The sequence below is a fragment of the Brachycentrus maculatus genome, unplaced genomic scaffold (genome assembly GCF_059751285.1).
Source record: "Brachycentrus maculatus isolate JH-2025_06_01 unplaced genomic scaffold, ASM5975128v1 h1tg000037l, whole genome shotgun sequence".
Lineage (NCBI taxonomy): Eukaryota > Metazoa > Arthropoda > Insecta > Trichoptera > Brachycentridae > Brachycentrus > Brachycentrus maculatus.
This window is the reverse complement of record NW_028280791.1, coordinates 987,135-1,006,823: the sequence shown is the minus strand read 5'-3', so window position 1 is coordinate 1,006,823 and position 19,689 is coordinate 987,135. Positions and strand designations below refer to the sequence as shown.

The 19,689-nt window shown below is 33.3% G+C and overlaps 1 protein-coding gene across 1 annotated transcript; it reads left to right on the top strand.

The window, feature by feature from the left end:
* The first annotated feature begins 273 nt into the window (after nt 1-273).
* Nucleotides 274-19,681, top strand: orb (polyadenylation element binding protein orb). The gene is made up of 11 exons (XM_088276115.1): nt 274-449; nt 3,167-3,364; nt 11,425-11,522; nt 12,642-12,759; nt 14,401-14,488; nt 15,205-15,361; nt 16,157-16,319; nt 16,657-16,822; nt 17,221-17,348; nt 17,757-17,848; nt 18,127-19,681. Exons 1-11 carry the CDS (start codon nt 432-434, stop codon nt 18,389-18,391), a joined length of 1,491 nt encoding a protein of 496 aa, XP_088132241.1. The 5' UTR covers nt 274-431; the 3' UTR covers nt 18,392-19,681.
* The last annotated feature ends 8 nt before the right edge of the window (nt 19,682-19,689 follow it).

The following is a 19,689-nucleotide window of genomic DNA, read 5'->3' as shown; positions in this document are numbered from 1 at the left end:
GATATCTATAAAAACCGAACGTTTTTCTCTAATGTATATATTTTTTAAATACTTGTATTATGATTTTTACGTAACCATAAAATAAATAAATCAAACAGCCCATAATATGTATTTAAAAAGAATATCTATTTAAAATTGGAATAATTTCTCCCCCCACTACTCGCCGTGCACAGGGCTGCAACGGAGAAAAGTTTCAGGCCGCGGAGTGGGGGTGGCAGGGGAGTAGTTTCCCGCCGCAGCTGTATTCAGCGTGTCCCTCCATTTCCTCCGCCCAGTCGCTGTTGGTCAACCGCCGAGTCCGCATCTACGGAAGAGCGCTCCATCACCTACCTCCAGCCACCAGCCACCGGCCACGCACTATCAGCGACTAGTCCTTTTTAATTATTTTAATTAACTCGTCTAGTCGGCGAAGAAGGGACACCACGAACACGATGCCAGCTCTTCAACATGTGAGTTTTTAGTTTTGAAATTTTTGGATTTTTCATTATTGCAATAATTTGTGTCATAATTATAATGCAATAGATGTATTCCGTTGTAATTATTGTATACTGCATTTGAATAAGTTTGTTATGAAATTACAATAATAGTGAGTCCAAATTTTAATTAATTTGCCTTTTTCTTTTGAATTGTATTTTTCTTTCTATATTTCAATCAATTCATTGCAAAATCAAAAAATTCAAAATCCTCCACGACTATAAAATGTTATCATGATGTTGCGAAAAAATGTTTTTTCTTATTTATATTTCATTTCTTGATTTCATCACTTGTATTGATCACTTCATCCAAATCAATTTATTATTTAATTATTGTAATTCCACGTATAAATAATTTTCATAATCTTGCGAAATACATAATACATGCCTTTTATCCCTTATTATTTTATGGTATTAAAAGAGCCGATATCGGTTATTTTAATATCATTCAGTTATCACTGCATTTTTATAATAAATAATAAATATGTATGAGATTTGCATTAAAATACGTTTCAAAATTTCACCTTTTCCGTAATATTTCAATGGAAATTTTAATATAATAAAAGATCAGAATAAAAGTATATCATTTCAATATCAAAGTATTATTAAATATTTCATCACGCTTAGTATTTTTCCAATCTTGATATTTAGTTGCTATATTTTATTTTAATTACTTTACTTTAAATTGAAGTATGTACAAAATATTGTACATTTATTCTTAATAAATTCCAAAGCGCCTGTTCTCAGGTTATATTAGAAGCACAAGTGTTACGCAAATTGCTTTAAAATTATTTTATTTCACAATTCATTATATTCCCTATGTTCATATTTAGAGTATTGTTAAATGATTTTGGGTAGTTGACCTTAAGAATTGCATAACTTTTATATTATTATTGCAATATTCATATTTACGATAGTATGAATATTGTTTCGTTGGGCCGTGAAATGCGCCGGTGCGTTTTCATGACCTAGCGTTTTTATTAATTTTCCCGATGCACCGACCGACACTCATTGACGTCGGCGGAGGCTGGCGCTAGTCGTGATTGGCCAGAACATCTCTTTCCTTCTCTGTGATTGGTCGGAGTTCAGTCCTTTACTTATATTGTGGTAGGTCGCGTGTGGTCCGTGTGAATTTTTATAATTCAGTTGACGTTTTGCGCACGAGATGAGCTTCTGTACAGTAAATGTTTTTTTTTTAAACTACACTTACGTTTATAATAAATTTCAACCCTGTGAAAAATTTAGAGAAAATAAAAACTTTAATTTTATTCATGTTTAGAGATAAATTTCCTGTTGCATTTTTCGTATTCACCTTTTTTCCTATGATGTCTTTTACTAATATTTTTAATCTATGATTATTGTAACTCGGATGTTCATGTAAAATGCGTGAAAATTACCCAAATTTTAATTTAATTGTGAAATATTGCGCAACCCCTAACCAATATTTTTACACACATGATCAATTCACTTTTGGCAAGTATAACATGAAGGTTTAGATTTTTTCACTGCGGTTTTTTTTTAATACTTCTCCAATAATCATATGTGGACATGCATTTTTTCCCATGTTTTGTGTGAAGCGTTGTTTGGTAAATTTTGTTAAATTTCTTTTTCAATTCGTTCATATCGGAATATTAACGAAAGGTTTTGTAAAACGAGAGTAGAGAAAATATCGGTTTTTACACAATTGTTATTTAAAATAATCCAGGATTTGATCCGCTCCTTGGCCTTCATATCCAGTCGTATGCTCCTGTATTAAGTTTTACCTCATTAGTTGGTCGATTATCCACAATCAACTGATGTTTAGGGTATTGAATCACATAATACGGTATTTGGATCGTAAATTACTCGATCACACTTTAGGGGCAATATATTGAAGAATACTATATAAAGAGTACTTATTTTATCATGGACAAAGCAAGAAATCTTGCAAATTTAGAATCCTAATTTATTTAAACCACTATAATACGGAAACTGATAAAATTACACGTGGGCACGTGATGTTTTTATCTTTCCCCATTACATCCGTAAAAGCATAACATTGTCGACATGAAATCTGTGTATTATATTAAAAGTTATCCTATCGCATTCTTGGATCCGATAACTCTCATTCAAAGCATTTTTGTTTTTGTTTTATGAACCTGAGTTGCGAAAATTATAGAAAATGTGAAACAAAATTGTATCACGATTTTACTGATAATTTGAATGATTTCAATGTCCCTGTCACTGCTAATCTGAATAAATGCGAGCTTGTAACACCACCACTTAATTTTCTAGAAGTGCCCCAGTGTAAGCAGTGAAAGGGATTTATAGTTAGTTAGCGCAGTTAGCTAGATCCGATTCCGTCCCGACGTTGGCCCGGTACACAGACCCCTGCACGACCCCTACCAGCACAGCAGACACGGAACATTGCAAAGACATTTGCAGAAAATGTTAAGTCATCACATTTCCCACTCGACCATTCTTCATCGACACCATTACGGATCCGTTTCACAAGTTGCGAATCACAATCCTATCAAACGATGGAAAGACCCTTACCACCCTCAACGCCCTTACAATACAGTACCTTTGGCCAAATACCATCATTTAGAAATAAGAAATACAAATTCCACTATCAGTCCTACTGCCGAAAGCCGAGGAACGACGCCAGAAATATATTATTAACCGAGTATGTTTCGTTATTATCGTGTTCACAGGAGGACAGCTGTCCTTCTCCGGATATCCCCACGACGGAGATCCTGTACCGCCACTCGATCAACTCCCTGCTGGGGCTGCAGGGAGGACGACCCGCGGAGCCGCCCGAAGGAGACACCCTCCTCTCCATCTCTAGTCTCCTGGGACTGCCGCCCAACTCGCAGAAAATCTGCATACCGACACCCAGAAACACTCAGATTGTGAGTAATTCTTTTATTTAACCTTTCCATTTTGTCGTCTATCATCTGATCTTCGTCTTCATCCGGGGATAAGTAACTAACCATCACGCCACTTCATCGCAGAGGTAGGTAGAAATAATAGAACGCCACGCCAATCTGTCTTTCCACACAATATTCATATCTCCACATTTATACATCTTCTCGTACATACACGCCAATTATTGCGACTCCTGTCCTTGCCACTTTCAAGTGTTTGAAATACTTGATCATGCCAAGTTTACCTCGATCTTCTTCAGCTCCTATTACTAAATACATTATCGTCATAAATTTGTTTGACTAACCTTTCTTCACTGATACGGGAATAAGTAATAAAAAATAGATATAACTAATCGTTTATTTTTATCGTTAATATACTTTTTACATTCTGTATTCTGCATTCTGTATTCTCATTTTTTTGAGTAGGTAAAATTATTAAAAAGGTTTCAATAAATTATTTTTGGGGAACAAAGTGTCGTTTTTTTTCTATTTACCTGCATAATTTTTTTATTGCGATGTTTGTGTAATTGAAAATATTGGTGTATTATAAATAATATTTACTACATTTTGCCGCAAGGTGATCATCTTTCCTTACGATTTACGTTTAGATAGAACTTCATTATTCAGATTTTATGTCTCTCATACACCATAGGTTCAGGATAGGGAAACGAAAAAAACATTTTATTTGATTTAAATTACATGTTTTGTCTCTCACAAATTTTTAAACGAGTTTAGAGTATTTTTGCAAATATTACGACGCAATCAATATATTTAAAATATTTCGCAATAAAATAATTAAATTGTAATAATAAAATTAAACGGAGGTCATATTCAATTCTAAAATCATTTCCATGGTCGTGATTTAAAATACGTATAGGGTAATTAGTTTCTACTTAAAATTTGGGATGATACGAATATTTACACCATAATTTTGGCTGTATAGCGAAATTTATTATCATTATTGGGTTTTTATTATTATTGAGGGGTTTGATGAATATTTACAAAATCAGAATAACGCATATGCGATGAAAATTGAATTTCTTCGCCCGGTTGAAAAATATGTTCTATGTTCATTAAAACTCCAGGAATATTGCATTACAAATTGAAATCGCAATTTGTAAAAAGTGTATTTCACAACCCTCCGAAATTTCTAGAAAGAAAAATTAGTAAGTCTTTGACCCTTCTGTTGATGTCAATATACAGAATTAACAAAATACACACACCTATATTTCTTTACTATTAAATTTCTCATATGAAGGAATAATATTTTTTCAAACTTCTCCAACTATAATACATAAAGTAGTAATCTTAAAAATTAATAATACGAAAAGTCATATAATTCAACATTTTGAAACAATAAAAATAAAAATAATGCTAAATCCATACTTCATAATACTACAAAGGTAAAAGCCTTCCCCTATTGTCTATGTTCCCACTGATAAAGAAAAAAGAAACAGCTTCCATCCCCTCTTCATCCTTCAACATCCTAAACAGTACAACTCTAAAATTTAGACTAAGCTTCACATACGGCGTTTGATAATAACTCAATCTATTGAAACGCGGTCCCAATAGATTTTAAGAAAAAAATAAATTAACAAAAGTAGAATAAAAAGAGTTCAATCGGCCCATCGTGACTCCTTTTACTGTATGTCATAATTTACAGTTTAAATAAAATATACCAGTTTTAGGAAAAGGTTTTTTTTTTTATATTTAGATACTTCCGTCTCTTGTGGTGCAATATGGCATGCCACATGCGTTAATTTGATATCCTACGCTCTAGATTTGATACTTTTTGTAGTATTGTTAGTTAATTAATTGTTTTATAGTATGGGTTAGGCATGATTTATATATTTATAAATTTCTATTGTTTCAAAACATCAAGGTATATATACGACTTTTTGTATTATTCATTTTTAAGAATTCTACTTTATGTATGATTGTGGTTGGCAAAGTTTAATGAATTATTATTTCTTAGGTCTATGTATTTTGTTCAACCGTTTATTAAACAAGGTTCAAAAAACTTACTAATGAAAATGTTACTCATGAAAATGTTTCGAAATTTCCGATGGTTGTGAAATACACATTTTACAAATTACAATTTTAATATGCAATGCAATATTCCAGGAATTTCAAAGCTAGTAAATATTTTTCAACCGGACGAAGAAATTCAACTTTTAACGGGACTGATAACGGGATTGATTCTGGATCTATTTGATTCTCAGGCGGCCTTTGCTTGTATTTTCCTTTTCCCGCCTACCATTCCTTCATTCCCTTTCCTATATAGTAGTAAACGTTTACTTTGATCTCCTTCGTCTACATACTTTGCGGACACGGTCATTTTTAAAAAAATTAAGTATACTCATATATTAAAATTGTGAATCACACGTGTAAAATTGTTTTCGATTTTTTACTCGTATTATTTTGGGAGGTTTCTTAAATAGATTTCCCGAATAGTAAAAAAATATATCGCTCACTCCTTTCAACAACGTCATAAATAAAAAAACTTGATTTTTCAGAAAATCGTTTTTAAATGTATTCAAAATAAATATCAAGCCACTTATTGAACTTTCTACCGTGCAACAGATTTTTTAAGGTAAAACCCGAAGGTTTTTTCTCAGTTTGAAAAATATTTAGTATGATTTAAAAAATAATTAAACAATACCTTTTCTTAAAAATGCAAAAACAACACTTTTTGCCCTGTAGCGAGTAAATATTAAGTTAATAATATGCCTCTTTTGTTGGTATATAGTACATTTTCTGGGCATTCCGAAAACATGCACAACTGAAAATTGACGATTTTTGATATATGACGTTGTTGAAAGGAGTGAGCGATATATTTATATCGCCAATATTACAAAAAAATCAATGGAAAAAAAATTCCCAATATTTTATGCTTTAAGAAAAATGTACTGTAGTTTTTTTTTATAAATAACACGAGTTTACGTATATTATATGTACATTTACCTACCCACCAATATGTTCAAATTTAATTTTCCAATTTCACAATTTCTTAAAACATTATAATCCGCCAAATGCTGCAAAATTAATAGGCAAGAAAGTATCTCTTTACTTTATGGCATTCGAATTCAATTTTACCAAACACGTTATTTTTCCAAACGGCCAAAATGACGTAATGCGTAATATTTTTATTGCATCATCAATTGCAAGTGAAAAAAAAACCTTTTAACCCCAAGCAATAAACAACATTATAATGCTCATATTCCTCACATCTAACGCAATAAAATAGTATTGTCTCCTCAGCCTTCGGTTAAACACAGCGTTAAAATAAGATGGCCATTCACTATTATAATACATGGGCGTAAGTGTATGATGCCGTATGTTGTGTGTAAGCTGCGTTATTACTATTAACCTTGCCTCGGGAGGTTACCCCCTAGTTGGGAAATTGGTAACGGCGCGGGGAGGCGCAATTGAACATTTTGCATTTGATATATTCGGCGCAGCGATGTTTTTCATGGCCCATTCGCTTCCTGTTTGGTGTTATTATTTCAGCGGAATGTCTGCGGGGAACATAATAAAAATGGCCGGGAAAAAATTCAACACTAGAGAATTGGCAAGATTTCTTAGCATGTCGGTCTATTGAATGCGTCGGAGCGCTTCTCCATACTGATCGTGCTTCTAGATGAACTTTTATCGCACTGCGCCAGTCGTATTATTACTCTCTAGCAAACTAACCATCATCCCGCTTCCCATAGGGGTAGACAGAGAGAATCGGCTCTTCCACATTCATGCATCTTCTCATACACACCCGCCGATTATTCCGACTCCTAGCATATTTCGTTAATTTCGATAGGCGTCCTTATGAAGTCGTTAAAACTACACGAGTGCGGGAATGCAACCCTGAGTTCCCTTGAGTCATTTTTTTGTTTTTCTCATTTTCCTATATATAACTACTTTTCCCTTACATTTTGTATATCTTTAGCTCCTTCTCATTGGTAATGTCCCTTTAAATAATTAAACATATTTCATTTCTATGTCTAATTTCATGACGCCTTCATATATTTAACGTTTAAATTAATACTAAGTCGATCCCCCGTGCTTATCTATGTGATAAGTATTTTAGTTAAGTATTTTGTTATTACGTATATATTAAAGTAAACCATTTGCTTGGTTATATACCAATAAACAACATTTAGCTAAAATGCCAGGTCACAAAGTTAGTGCTTTAAATGTAAATATTTATTTTTCTGCATCGGCGCATTGTTCTACGAGAATGCGTTTTGCCGCTGTTGTGATGAAAAAAGCCGAAAATTGCCATTTGAAAGGGGCAGACTATATTCGTACAATGGGCCATTAATATTAACATTTTTATGAGTATATCGAGTTGAAAATGAATTGTTCAGCTTTATTCTTAAATTATGCAAATCCTGTGTAACCTTTTCACTCCGAATGAAACTATTGTATTTAAATTGTATTTTCGGCAAAGATTTGGGAAAAATTAATCAAAATTGAAACACCAATTGTGATCGTAAATTGTACGCTTGTAGATATATTTTTTTAGTTTTTGATTTTTCTAATTAAGTTTGAGCAGATCTATGCTCTTTTATTGGGGTTTATAATCCTTTCTTTAAACTATAAAAATAAAAACAAAAACAAGGAATTAAACATATTAATTAATTTAAATATTTTATTTTGTTAGTATGCTACGAATGCATATTCCATTGCACCATTGCTTTATATGCATTTAGGTGTAAGATTACAACTGTTTATAAACATAAATAAATAAATAAAATAAAAATGGGAATATAATAAAATAATTATAACACTGATTTTTTTTTCATAATACAAACGCTCTTAATTACGACGGCGTATAGTAACTTAATGATGGCGCGATATTCAATTTTCTCCATAGTGGCTAGTTTCTTCCCGATTGACTTGTTTACTCGTTGATAACTCAAAAGCTAATGACCCGATTAGGCTGAAACTTGGTATATATACTAACAATGAGTCACTCAATTAGCGCCTACCTGGATGAGCAAACTCACCCTCGCCAACCCCGCCATTCCGCGAACTTTTTGACCCCCCCTCGTAAGTCATTTTCTTTATAAATAAGTTATAAATTCGAATAAATTTACTTTATACATTTCTAATGTAATGTAACATAAAGCTCAATAGTTTTGCAAAATAACCACATTATTACTACTGTAAAATAAGAATTAAAATAAAAAAAGCTAAAAAAAAAAAAATTAAAAGTTTACTTCGTAAGTACCACTATTTCTTAAAATCTATTGTGACATGTGTTGGGATGCATTCCGCGTCATTTTCAAACACCGAAACACCGTATGCCGAAATAATGCGGAATGCATCGAAACACGTGTCACAATTTTTTATGAAATAGTGGTACTAACCAAGTAAAACGTAAATTAAAAATGGTTTTACCACAATGTGACTGCTGAAATGAAAAACTGAATGAAAAATGAAAAACTTTTACTTTATTTAAAACGTATCTTAAACTCGCTTTTAAAGTAGCAAAGATCTTATTTTACTGATTAAAATATTTTGTTTTACTATTTCACTGGAGTTTTGCATTTTGAAATTCATTATTTTGTCATTATCTTGTCGAATATCACTCTCATATATAACGCTTTAGCTTAGGCGCTCTGTCCGTTAGTACCATGTAGTCCTTAGACTAGCAGGCATTCGAAATTGAGTAGGTACTCGCATATTGATGGCGCATGGTTGGATTTACATGATGCCGATGAGGCTTTATGCGAATAATATTCCAGAATCTCCCCCCGGAGCAGATTGCAGATTGCCAACTAGTATACATTAATTTTCCACCCCCGCGCGTCGCGATGCCCTCCGCCTTTGCCACTTCGCTTCGGGAACGTGCGTCGCAATATTTTCTCTTTCCGGGGAATGTACTCGTTTTTAATTTAAGTTTTGCTTGATATATATACTACTTTTAACACATTGTTGATGGTCGGTTTTTCATCAACCCCGGCCCTATTAGTATACTAATTAGGGTCGTATATTAATCACAAGTAGCCTAATCATAAGTAACCTAATCACAAGTAACCTAATCACAAGTAACAAATCCAAAATGGGAAATCCAAATCCGATCTGTACAATGTTTTTTGGCGTAAGTAAGCAAATAGTGTGGCAAAAATAAGCAAATAGAATGCTTGTAAGCATCTCCTGCTCTATACCAACAGTATGTCAAAAACACTTTTAAGCGTTTCCCTCAAACAGTGTGTAAATAGTGGTATATACAGAGTAAAAAATATTATTTACAAAACATTAAAACTGGATAGATATTACCACAAAGTAATTGCCGAATAAATTAATAAATTGTTAATTTACCTTCGGATTATTTTCAGGCATCTTTGTTATAAACAAGCAAAAAAATCACAACATTTGTTGTCACAAAATATTGTCAGGTATGAAACCCGAGAAAAAATTGTCAGTGTATCCGGTACGCATTAAATATTTTTGGAACAGATATCTTTTCTCGTGCGCGTAGGTTATACGGGTTAGCGCGGTATGGTGAAGAAAAACCGCACGTATCACGTACGTTCGTATGTGTAGGGTGGTTAATGAGAAAAAATGAATCCTAAACAAAATGTAAAAGTAAATACATATAAAGACAAGATAACATCTCTCATCTTACAGTCGATAATGACTGCTTAAATAATTTTCTAAATATTTTTTTGTTGTATGAATTAGTGGTATGGTTATCAATTTCTGTAAAACCTCCTCCATGAACCCTCTCACAAACGTAAAATCTACGCGACTTGACAGAAAAATATTCCTAAATCATGAAGAGTTGGGAATGCTATGAACTATGATAGATTTTATAATTTTTCTTATAAGTTTTTTTTCAATTCAGTAGTTACACAAACAACGGAAACATCAAAAATAATTTATAAAGGACTGGGTTGTATTGTCTTCTAAGAGTATTGTGTCGGGTTATTGTCCCGCAGTTTTAGTGTCGTAGACTCTCGAGGCAGAGTTTCTATGTTAAGAGTCCACTATACCAATAACTCGCTGTTTAAAAAAATATGGAATCTTGTACTGGTCAAAAAAAGCTTTATATGATACGTCTACTTAAGATACTTTGTAAATAAATAAAAATTGTGAAAAATCGGCGCAGAGGTCTCTTTAAATGATATTTTTGACAATATTGGCAGAGAGTATCATTGTGTAATGTAATTTAATATTATTTGCGATGGTACGCCAGACAGTTAGCGGGTCGGCTGCATCTGACCTCCCCTCCTCCTGCATCCCTGGGAGATATCAGCTCTCCCAGAAAACGAATATATTGCATGAGACGGTATACCGAGTTACATTTCTCGCTAAAATTTCAACTTTCTTGGCTCTTTTAATATTTCTTTTTGTAACGAGAAGGTTCTAATTTTCTACGTCTAACTGGGGGTGTTACTTTGAGTTATTTGTTATTTTAATTACTGTTTTTTATTCGAGTTAAGAGGTAAGAGCCGCATGGGGATTCTGGATGTTAAATTAAAGGACTTTACTACTTTGACAAGATTGTTTTGTTTATATATAATTTACACTTCACGTAATTCACAGTAGCCCTATCGAGTGTAACAGAAGTACACCGCAAAGTCTTGATGGAAAACAGTAGCTTTAAATAATTGTATATCGCAATTATATAAACTGCTGGAAATTCAATATTTTGAAATATAATTAAATATTATTTAGTTGAGATATTTTCCAAAGACTTTTGAAAAACTTGATACATTTTGGATTTTATTTTGGTATATGTATTGCAAAAATATTTTTATGTATTTTTGTTAACTTTTTACCTTTCAATAACTCTTTTCTCTTCAAAACCACATATTTATTTCGAATAAAAACATATTTTTTCAATACAAAAACGGTGTTTAAAAAAAAAACAATTACTTCAAATGGTACCTGGGTTTAAAGAAAATTAAGTTGCTATTAAACGAATTACTAGGCCTTAAATGCCGAGAGGGATTGTGATATGATTATAATGTTCTAATAACAAAAATTCACTTTTACGAGTGATTATATTGGTACAATTTTAACGCTATGAATTATTTCAGGAGAACTTCCCGAATAGCCCCGAGGGCGGTCAGACACCGCAATCCCTACTGCAGCAATACTTCCCGCCCAAGAATGTCAGCTGTTTCGGCAGCTACAGGTAACTATTGCCCCAAACTCCCAACTATTCGAACTAAAACTAAAGCTAAACAAATGGATCGCATTCTGTCTGTGTCCGGAGACGGACGATTCGGTCATTCCGTGTAGTGCACAAGCGCCCTATGGGCGTTTGTCCACTACACGGAATTACACAGAATTTTACCGTCCGGCACGCCAGTTAGCGTTTTAAAACGACGATTTTACGATCTAATTTACGCGCAACGTGTTCACGCACCGATCCGAAGAAAGATAGACAAAAGCACAAGCCAATCGTCGTTTTAAAACGCTAACTGACGTGCCGGACAGTAAAATTACACGAAATTCCGGGTAGTGGACAAGCGCCCTGTGTAACGGGGATAGCGTTAACTACGTCGTGTAGACAATTTCATTCATTACCTTTTCGGCATCGTTAGCTTCCTAATTATAATCAGTATACTGGTCGACAACCTCTTTCAAAATTCCATAAAAAATGAGTCATTAAAATTTTTAATTTTAATTTTTAAAAGTTTGCTCATGATTGACAACCATACTACTCAAATTCTACTAAATAAAACTTCTATCCAAATTATTTATTTATAATTCAAATTTATGTTTGTTTAAATTTTAAGTTGAACTTTTACTCCCAATCTCGCCCAGGGAATCATGAAGAGGTGTAGATTTTTTTCTCTCAGCTGAATGTATGCAATATTTGGGGAAAAATGGGGTGTGTAGAAAAATTTGAGGAAACAATATACAATAGAACAAACAGCAATGCCTATATCTCTTGTGTGTGCGGGTATGTTGCACCGGCTGCCTGTTTATTGGCGTTATAATTCATTTATTTATTTAAATCCAATAAAAAATTTAATTTAATTAATTTTCTAGACATTTCTATTTTACAATTATAAAATTAATGACTCTGTTATTTAATATCCAATAATAATTATTAATAATAATAATAAGCTTTATAATTTGACCAGATAATTTATTAACAACATTTGAGTGTGTCCAAATACTTGTTTAATACTTTTCTTTGATGAGATGTCAAAAAATAATGTGAAAATAACTCCTGTAATTGGAGATAATCCAGATTTTGTGAACAAGTATTTGGACACTCAAAATATTGTTAAAATGTTTTCAGTGAGGTTGGAAGCGGCTTGGATAGGGTGCTGGCGCAGTCACAGCACCGGAGCACTCCGGATTCTGAGAAGCTGTCTCCTTCCCCTCCGTGTATCGACAATTCGATAACGGAGCTTATTGTAAGTACCGAATGAGTTCTCCTCTATAACTAACACGTTAAATCGAACCACTAATTATACTATATAAAATAATAAATACTAAAACCCTTATCCGCACCCCAATGGTGCATAGGGCACTGTGTCATATAAACGCAGTGTTATCTTGATCGTTTACACATGAAGGAAGGGTGATCAGCCCTCCGCTTCAGGTACCAGTCCATGGTAATATTGAATAAATATTACAGTGAAAAAATCACTTATATTTATTTTACCCCCCTTGGGAATCGAACCCGGGACCTCCAGAACGGTAGCCGTGCGTGCTGACCATTACACTACGGAGGCGGACAAATTATACTATATTGATGCACGATATACTCTACATTATTTTAAGTCCAGGCAAATAAGACGTCAATCTAATTTTTTTAAATAGTTTTGATTTTTGGGGTAAGAGTTCATTTCTAATATAATACGTGACATTGCAGATATAATTAAATAATTTATTTTTATCTTTATAAAATTAATTAACTTTGTTTTCACCTCTTTTTTTATTAATACAATTAAACCTACTGGTTTCAACAATACATCGTCTAAAATACTCTCACCAAAAACTTCCACACACTCCATAAAAATCCTAAATGTTATTTTTTGAAAAACATTCAAGAAATTTATTTTCACTTTGTAAATACTACCTTGTAAATACAAGAGCTTTTATATCACCTTGTGGATAAGAAGCCAAATAATGTTTGTGTAGAATTTTTGAACTGAACCCTACTGTCTTTTATCTCTTTTCCTATATTAGATGTTTTTTGATTATGCAACACTGCAGAGATTATATCACGTATATTTACCCGGAGCCAATTAATGTTAGTTTAAAGCAGTGGAAATGCACTTTTCTGTTATAATTTATATGTAATAACTTCTCTTTTGTACATACCTTTATTTTACCTTGTACGAGTATAAATGGAGCCACTGCCACTGCACCGCTTTAGCTTTTTTTAATCAATATGTCTTTGAAAACACTGTAGTAAATATTAAAAATCTGTTATTTGTTAATTTACCTTGCATTTATAAGCAAGGTACAAACGCAAGGTAAGTGTTCACTAATACCCTAAAAGTGACCCCTCAAAAGTCCCACCTTCTAATGTCCACTCCTTTTTCCACCCCTGTAAATGTGCCCCTTTCCATGTTTTAAAAAAAATCCACAAAAAGGTTATAAGAATACGGTTGAAAGAAAAAAATATCACCATGAAATTGTGTACTAAATTGTATTTGTTTTATTTTCATAAAATGAGTAGGTGAAATAAAACTACTTTTATTGCTTACAAAAATAATCAAATAAATATCCTGTGCATTTTAATGTTAAACTGTAATAGCTGTGACAAAATGATCGGGAAATAAATTGATCTTTGTACATTTACAAACAAAAAAAGACCTGTAATTCCTCCTCCAATTCCTTACCCAAATAAGTAATGTGCTTCACCCTGATCTATCTGATCACTTACATCATCTTTATTCCATGAAATGTATTCCACTCCTGGATTCAAGTAACGGGAGCGCAGGACTGATCACAACGCATATTCAATGATCGTTTCAACGCGGTGCCTTGTGCATAAGCAAGAAAAATTCAACTAAATTTATTATTTTAAATTGTATTTTTTTCAGAATTGTCTTTCGCTGATGCCGCAGTCGGTAAAGTACCAGCCTCCTTACAATGGCTACAGGGATAGCCGCGAAACCAGCGACTCTTCATGTAAGAAACATTCATTTTTAAATACAGGTTTTTCACTTAAAATTGGAAGATACGGTGCCTTATGCACCATTTGCGTATAAATAAACATGTAAGGAGGATTTTATGTCCCTATACATCTCTTCAACTTGTCTAATGCCTGCATTGCTCCTGTTCTCTTATACAGCTGTGAAATATGCCACCTTACAAGGGCCCAGAGAGCCGTGTACTGAGCTTTGAGAATAGGTGTCTGCGGATAATTTTAGGCGTGCGGTAGTTTGACTTTGTGTGGAATGAAGAGACAAGGTGTAGGACGCAACAAGTTTTGGTCACAACTGTTAAAAAAAGGCAATTCAGTTGGCTTGGCCATGTACTCCGCATGCCTCCCGAGAGCCTTAATCGACCTTGGCTTAACAAGTATCAGGTTGGCGCCGCCTAGGACGACCACTGCTAAAAATTTGTCGGCAGTTCTCGTCAGAACTTTGGGATGCGGATCTGAATTGGGACGATGCAAAGGAGTTGGCAACCTACAGAAAAGCCTGGAGACAGTTTGTGGACTCCATATGTTCCACTTAGGGAGCGGATATGGTTTAATTAATACATTGAATATGAATATTGGAAATGTCGCGAAATATTTAATTTATAATTATCTTCAGTCTGCAGTTGAACTGAACAGCACAGAATTGATGATTGATTATTGAAGTGAAGATTATGCTTACCATAATTTCCCTTGTGTGTAGCTACGGAAGACGCAAAGTGTCGATGGAGCGGGGCATTACCAGCACGCCGCCTCTCTCCGGCGGGAGGCTTCTCTTCCAAGGTGTTCCTGGGCGGGCTTCCCTGGGACATTACAGAGTCAACCCTCGTGCAGGCCTTCCAGCCATTCGGCCAAGTGCGGTGAGTAACACATCTCTCGCGCAATATAAAGATAACATGGTCAATTCTATTCATTCTAGTACATTTTTGCTAAGTTTTTTCATTTTTCGTCTTTTTGATCTTTTGTTTACTGTTAAAATCAAATATTTGTAGTTTATATTAGCACTTTTAATTTTTATTGTTGCCCGTGCTTTTAATTATAACCTAAAATAAAATGTATATATTATTATTATTATAAAATAAAATATATACCCACACACAGGCCATACCTTTGTGGGATCTTTTTTGTATTAATACTTTTTATTTTTTTGTATTTGTAATTACAATATATTGTGAAATGCAAAAAAATTATTAAAAAAGGAGAAATTCAACATAATTCCCTTATTAATTTTAGAGTTCCGCTAGCACAGACCAGGAAAAAAACTTTATTCAAAATCTCTAAAATGTATACCAAGTCCTACCAAAGTTCATTTTTTAATAGAGCCTGCGATATGTGCAATGTGTCAATCTAATAGACATCAATAATATTTCTTTTAAAATGTTTGAGAAATATGTCTATTTCAATAAAAAATGTAAGTTATACTTTTATGTATATAGTTATACTTATTTACACAACAGTTTTTTTTTTTTTTTTTATTATTTTTAAGTGGAAATCTGTAATTGGATTTTTTTATTTTATTTTATTTTGGGATTTTTGTAAATATTCTGTTTTATTCTGTCTATAAATATTCTGTCTATAAATAAGTAATTCTACCATCCCCTGAAAAATGTAATTATTTGTCAATTGTTTTGACTTTTCTCGTGAATGTTTGGCAGTGTGGAGTGGCCGCGTAAAGGGCTCTCCAACCATCCCAAGGGGTACGTGTACATCGTATTTGAGTCTGAACGACAAGTGCGTTCGTTGTTGGAAGCTTCCACGTACGATCCGCCGGGTAACTGGTATTACCGCCTGTCTTCTAAGAAAATGCGGTCCAAAGAGGTAATTTTCACTGCAATATTGAACATGTCTTTTATGAGAGGCAGGTTTTATAGTCCTCAGCCCGCCAATCGCTGTTTACGGGATACTGTAATCACAATTACCAATAATTTTACTCTCTAGAGGGAGACTATTTTTTGTTTATTATATTGCGATGTGACATCTGTTGAATATTCGTTAAAGCTTTATTCTATGATTCAAACTCGGCAATGTCCTCTTACCACTCTTAAGTAAAATTTTTTTTTTTGACTGATTTGTCCACCATTGTATTTTGACCACCTTATTGTGTAAAATTTATTAAAAAAATTATTCAGTGATTATGTATATTATTTTTATCTAGGTTCAGATAATACCTTGGTCCTTGGACGACTCCAATTATGTAAGGAGCTCATCGGTGAAATTAGATCCCTCACGCACAGTGTTCGTAGGGGCTCTCCATGGTATGATTTCGGCTGAAGGTCTCGCTAAGATCATGAACGACCTGTTCAGAGGAGTAGTATATGCAGGTGAATACTTTTTGTTTTGATACATATGATTAAGTTATTAATCAAAACCTTGCTCTAAAGGTCTGTATATATTTACAATCTTCGTGTGTATAAACTTCCATATATGGTATGTAATATACAGATAATATCAGCAATCATCCAAATTTTCTTTATAACATTTCAGAAACACAGTATAAAAAGTAGTTTTGAAAGTTCATATTTTTTATTATTAATATTTCATAAATCCATTTTGACAATTGATATCATGAAAAGTTAGGAAATTACTTTGAAATGCTTTAAATACTGTCATATTGTAATATAGGACCATGCTTTTTTAGAACAAAGGTTGACAAAACGTTTTGAATATACCGAGTGACCAATGTACAATATATAATTTTTGTATTTCGTTTTGATTCCAGGAATTGATACTGACAAGCACAAGTATCCGATTGGGTCGGGACGTGTCACTTTCAACAACACATACTCATATATGACAGCTGTAAGCGCTGCCTTTGTTGAAGTACAGACTGAGAAGTTCCGCAAAAAGGTTCTTTAACTGAATATCTTAATTCTATGACTATTCGCCCCACAGTATCTCTATAAAAAATATTGTAAAAATTGTAAAACAGTTTAATATGTACTATGAATGATTGCATATTTTTCAAGTAAACTTGTTAAGGGTCTTGCAACATTTGATGCTTATGTGCAGGTGCACGAGATTTTAATTTGGGTAGGCAGTAGGGTTCGGTAAGGATAAGGCATAGTAGGCACTGGTCGTGTTTCTATATGGAAAGCGAGTAATCCAGGATAGGCACTGCTTTTATGCCTATATAGAATGCACGCCTCTGCTTATACTTGTGTATGTGGCTTGCATGCTTGAGTGAATTTTTTTATTTGAAGTATTAGAGACATTGATATGTTACATAAATGCTTATCAGTTTGTATTTTTCAATAGGTACAGGTGGATCCATACATAGAGGATTCTATGTGTTCGGTATGCAATGTACAGCAAGGTCCGTACTTCTGCAGAGAGCCTAAATGTTTTCGGTTGGTATATTTTTCTTAATTTATATTTACATTTTTTTAAACTATCGAAAGATAATCTTTGATTACTGAAACTTCCATGTGACGGGACACATTTCATATGTGAGTGTAAGTCCCTCTCCAAGCACAAGAGCTCAGACTCTTTTGGAAAGGCACAGCGAATCTAAAACTATTATGTTTCCACATGTATAAATGTTGAGAACTTGTATTATGTTGTACTTAAACTATATTAAATAAATAAAAAAATCAGTTATACAGATATAATATATGTTTGTCCGCAGGTATTTCTGCCGTTCTTGCTGGTACTGGCAGCACGCCCAGGAGGACTACACCCACAAGCCCCTCATGCGGCACTCTCGCTCCTGCGGCTCCAACGGTTCCAACGGCATGAACGGCTACACTTCCCCGGGCAACTCCCAGTCCCCCACGGCCTCCGTGAGCTCGGCCGGGTGCGGCTCCTCCACCAGCACCGGGCCCACCAACCCGCGCTACAAGAAGACAACCTCGGCTCTCAACAACTGCTGGAATTATAAGAATTCCAAGTAATTATCCACTGTTTACATCCTTCAATTCAGGTCGGACATGTAAACCATAGGATTATGTCATGCCATTAGAGGGCTATTTGAATTAATCATTTTAATTAGGATTTTTTTTCTTGTAATCTACGGTCCCATCTTTGATACACACATTTTTGGCATATTATACTTTTTTCTAATAATATTCCAAAGTGATTTATGATTTTTTAGTAACACGTTAAGGTTAGTAATAAGTTTTTTCTATTTCTTTATTGGAGTTATTTGACAACTAAATTGAAATGTTGACTGTTTTTTTTTGTTTGGACGTTTGAGAAATACTTGTGGAACACATAAATTTTTGTTTAGGATATGTATGACATATATTTGACACACTGTTTTTTTTCCAAATGTTTTCGATTCCACATAAGATATAGAAATTAGAAGTATAAAAAAAAAACACCGAGCGAGACAAAATCATTAGATTTCTCTAATAGTGCCTACTTGTAGGATTTGCTCTTACGTATAACTAAGCTGTTGACTATTAGGATATAAGATATTATAATCGATTTATTAAAAGTTTTGAAGACTGTATGACCTGAGATATTAAACTTATTTATAGAAGCTTTTTTGGCCCTGATAAATTGTGTATTGTGTCATCACTAAATTTTTTCTCGCTTTTATAGATCCAAAGATTTCCAAGTTGATTATACGTAATTAAATGAAAGACTTGAGAAAATATGGATATTAAAAAAAATATATAGTGCCTCTGATATATCAGTATATTTACATATATATATTAAAATTGTTATGCTTCCCGTTTCTAAATTTTAACCATCACGTACTGAAGTTTTAAAGAGAGTAGTATTTATTCGGTACGGTTATTTTAAATTTTAAAAAATTGCTTGAATCTTCTGACATTTTAACATTTGGCATTTTACTTAAAAAAAAAAAATTTTTGGAGTTAAAAAAGTTTACCTTAAGTCTCTTAAAGTTACCAAATTATAGTTCCTATAATGTAAGATTTTAAATATTATAAAGTATTAAGATACACAAACAGTTTTTGTTTATAAATTGCATAAATATGCCAGATTATTATTTATGAAACAAAGAGATTGACTTTGATTTATTTTATATTTTCTTTACATTAAAGAACGCGCAAAATGTGCACTGAATAAGTATGATTGGACTCGTTTAAGGGTACCTATGGTGGTTCGTTTAGAATATAAGTTGATCATTACTACAAGTGATGCATTTTTGTGCTTATTGTTAAGCATATTTTTGTGACTATTCGAAAAATCAATAAAATTTGGATATTATGAAATCTTGTTT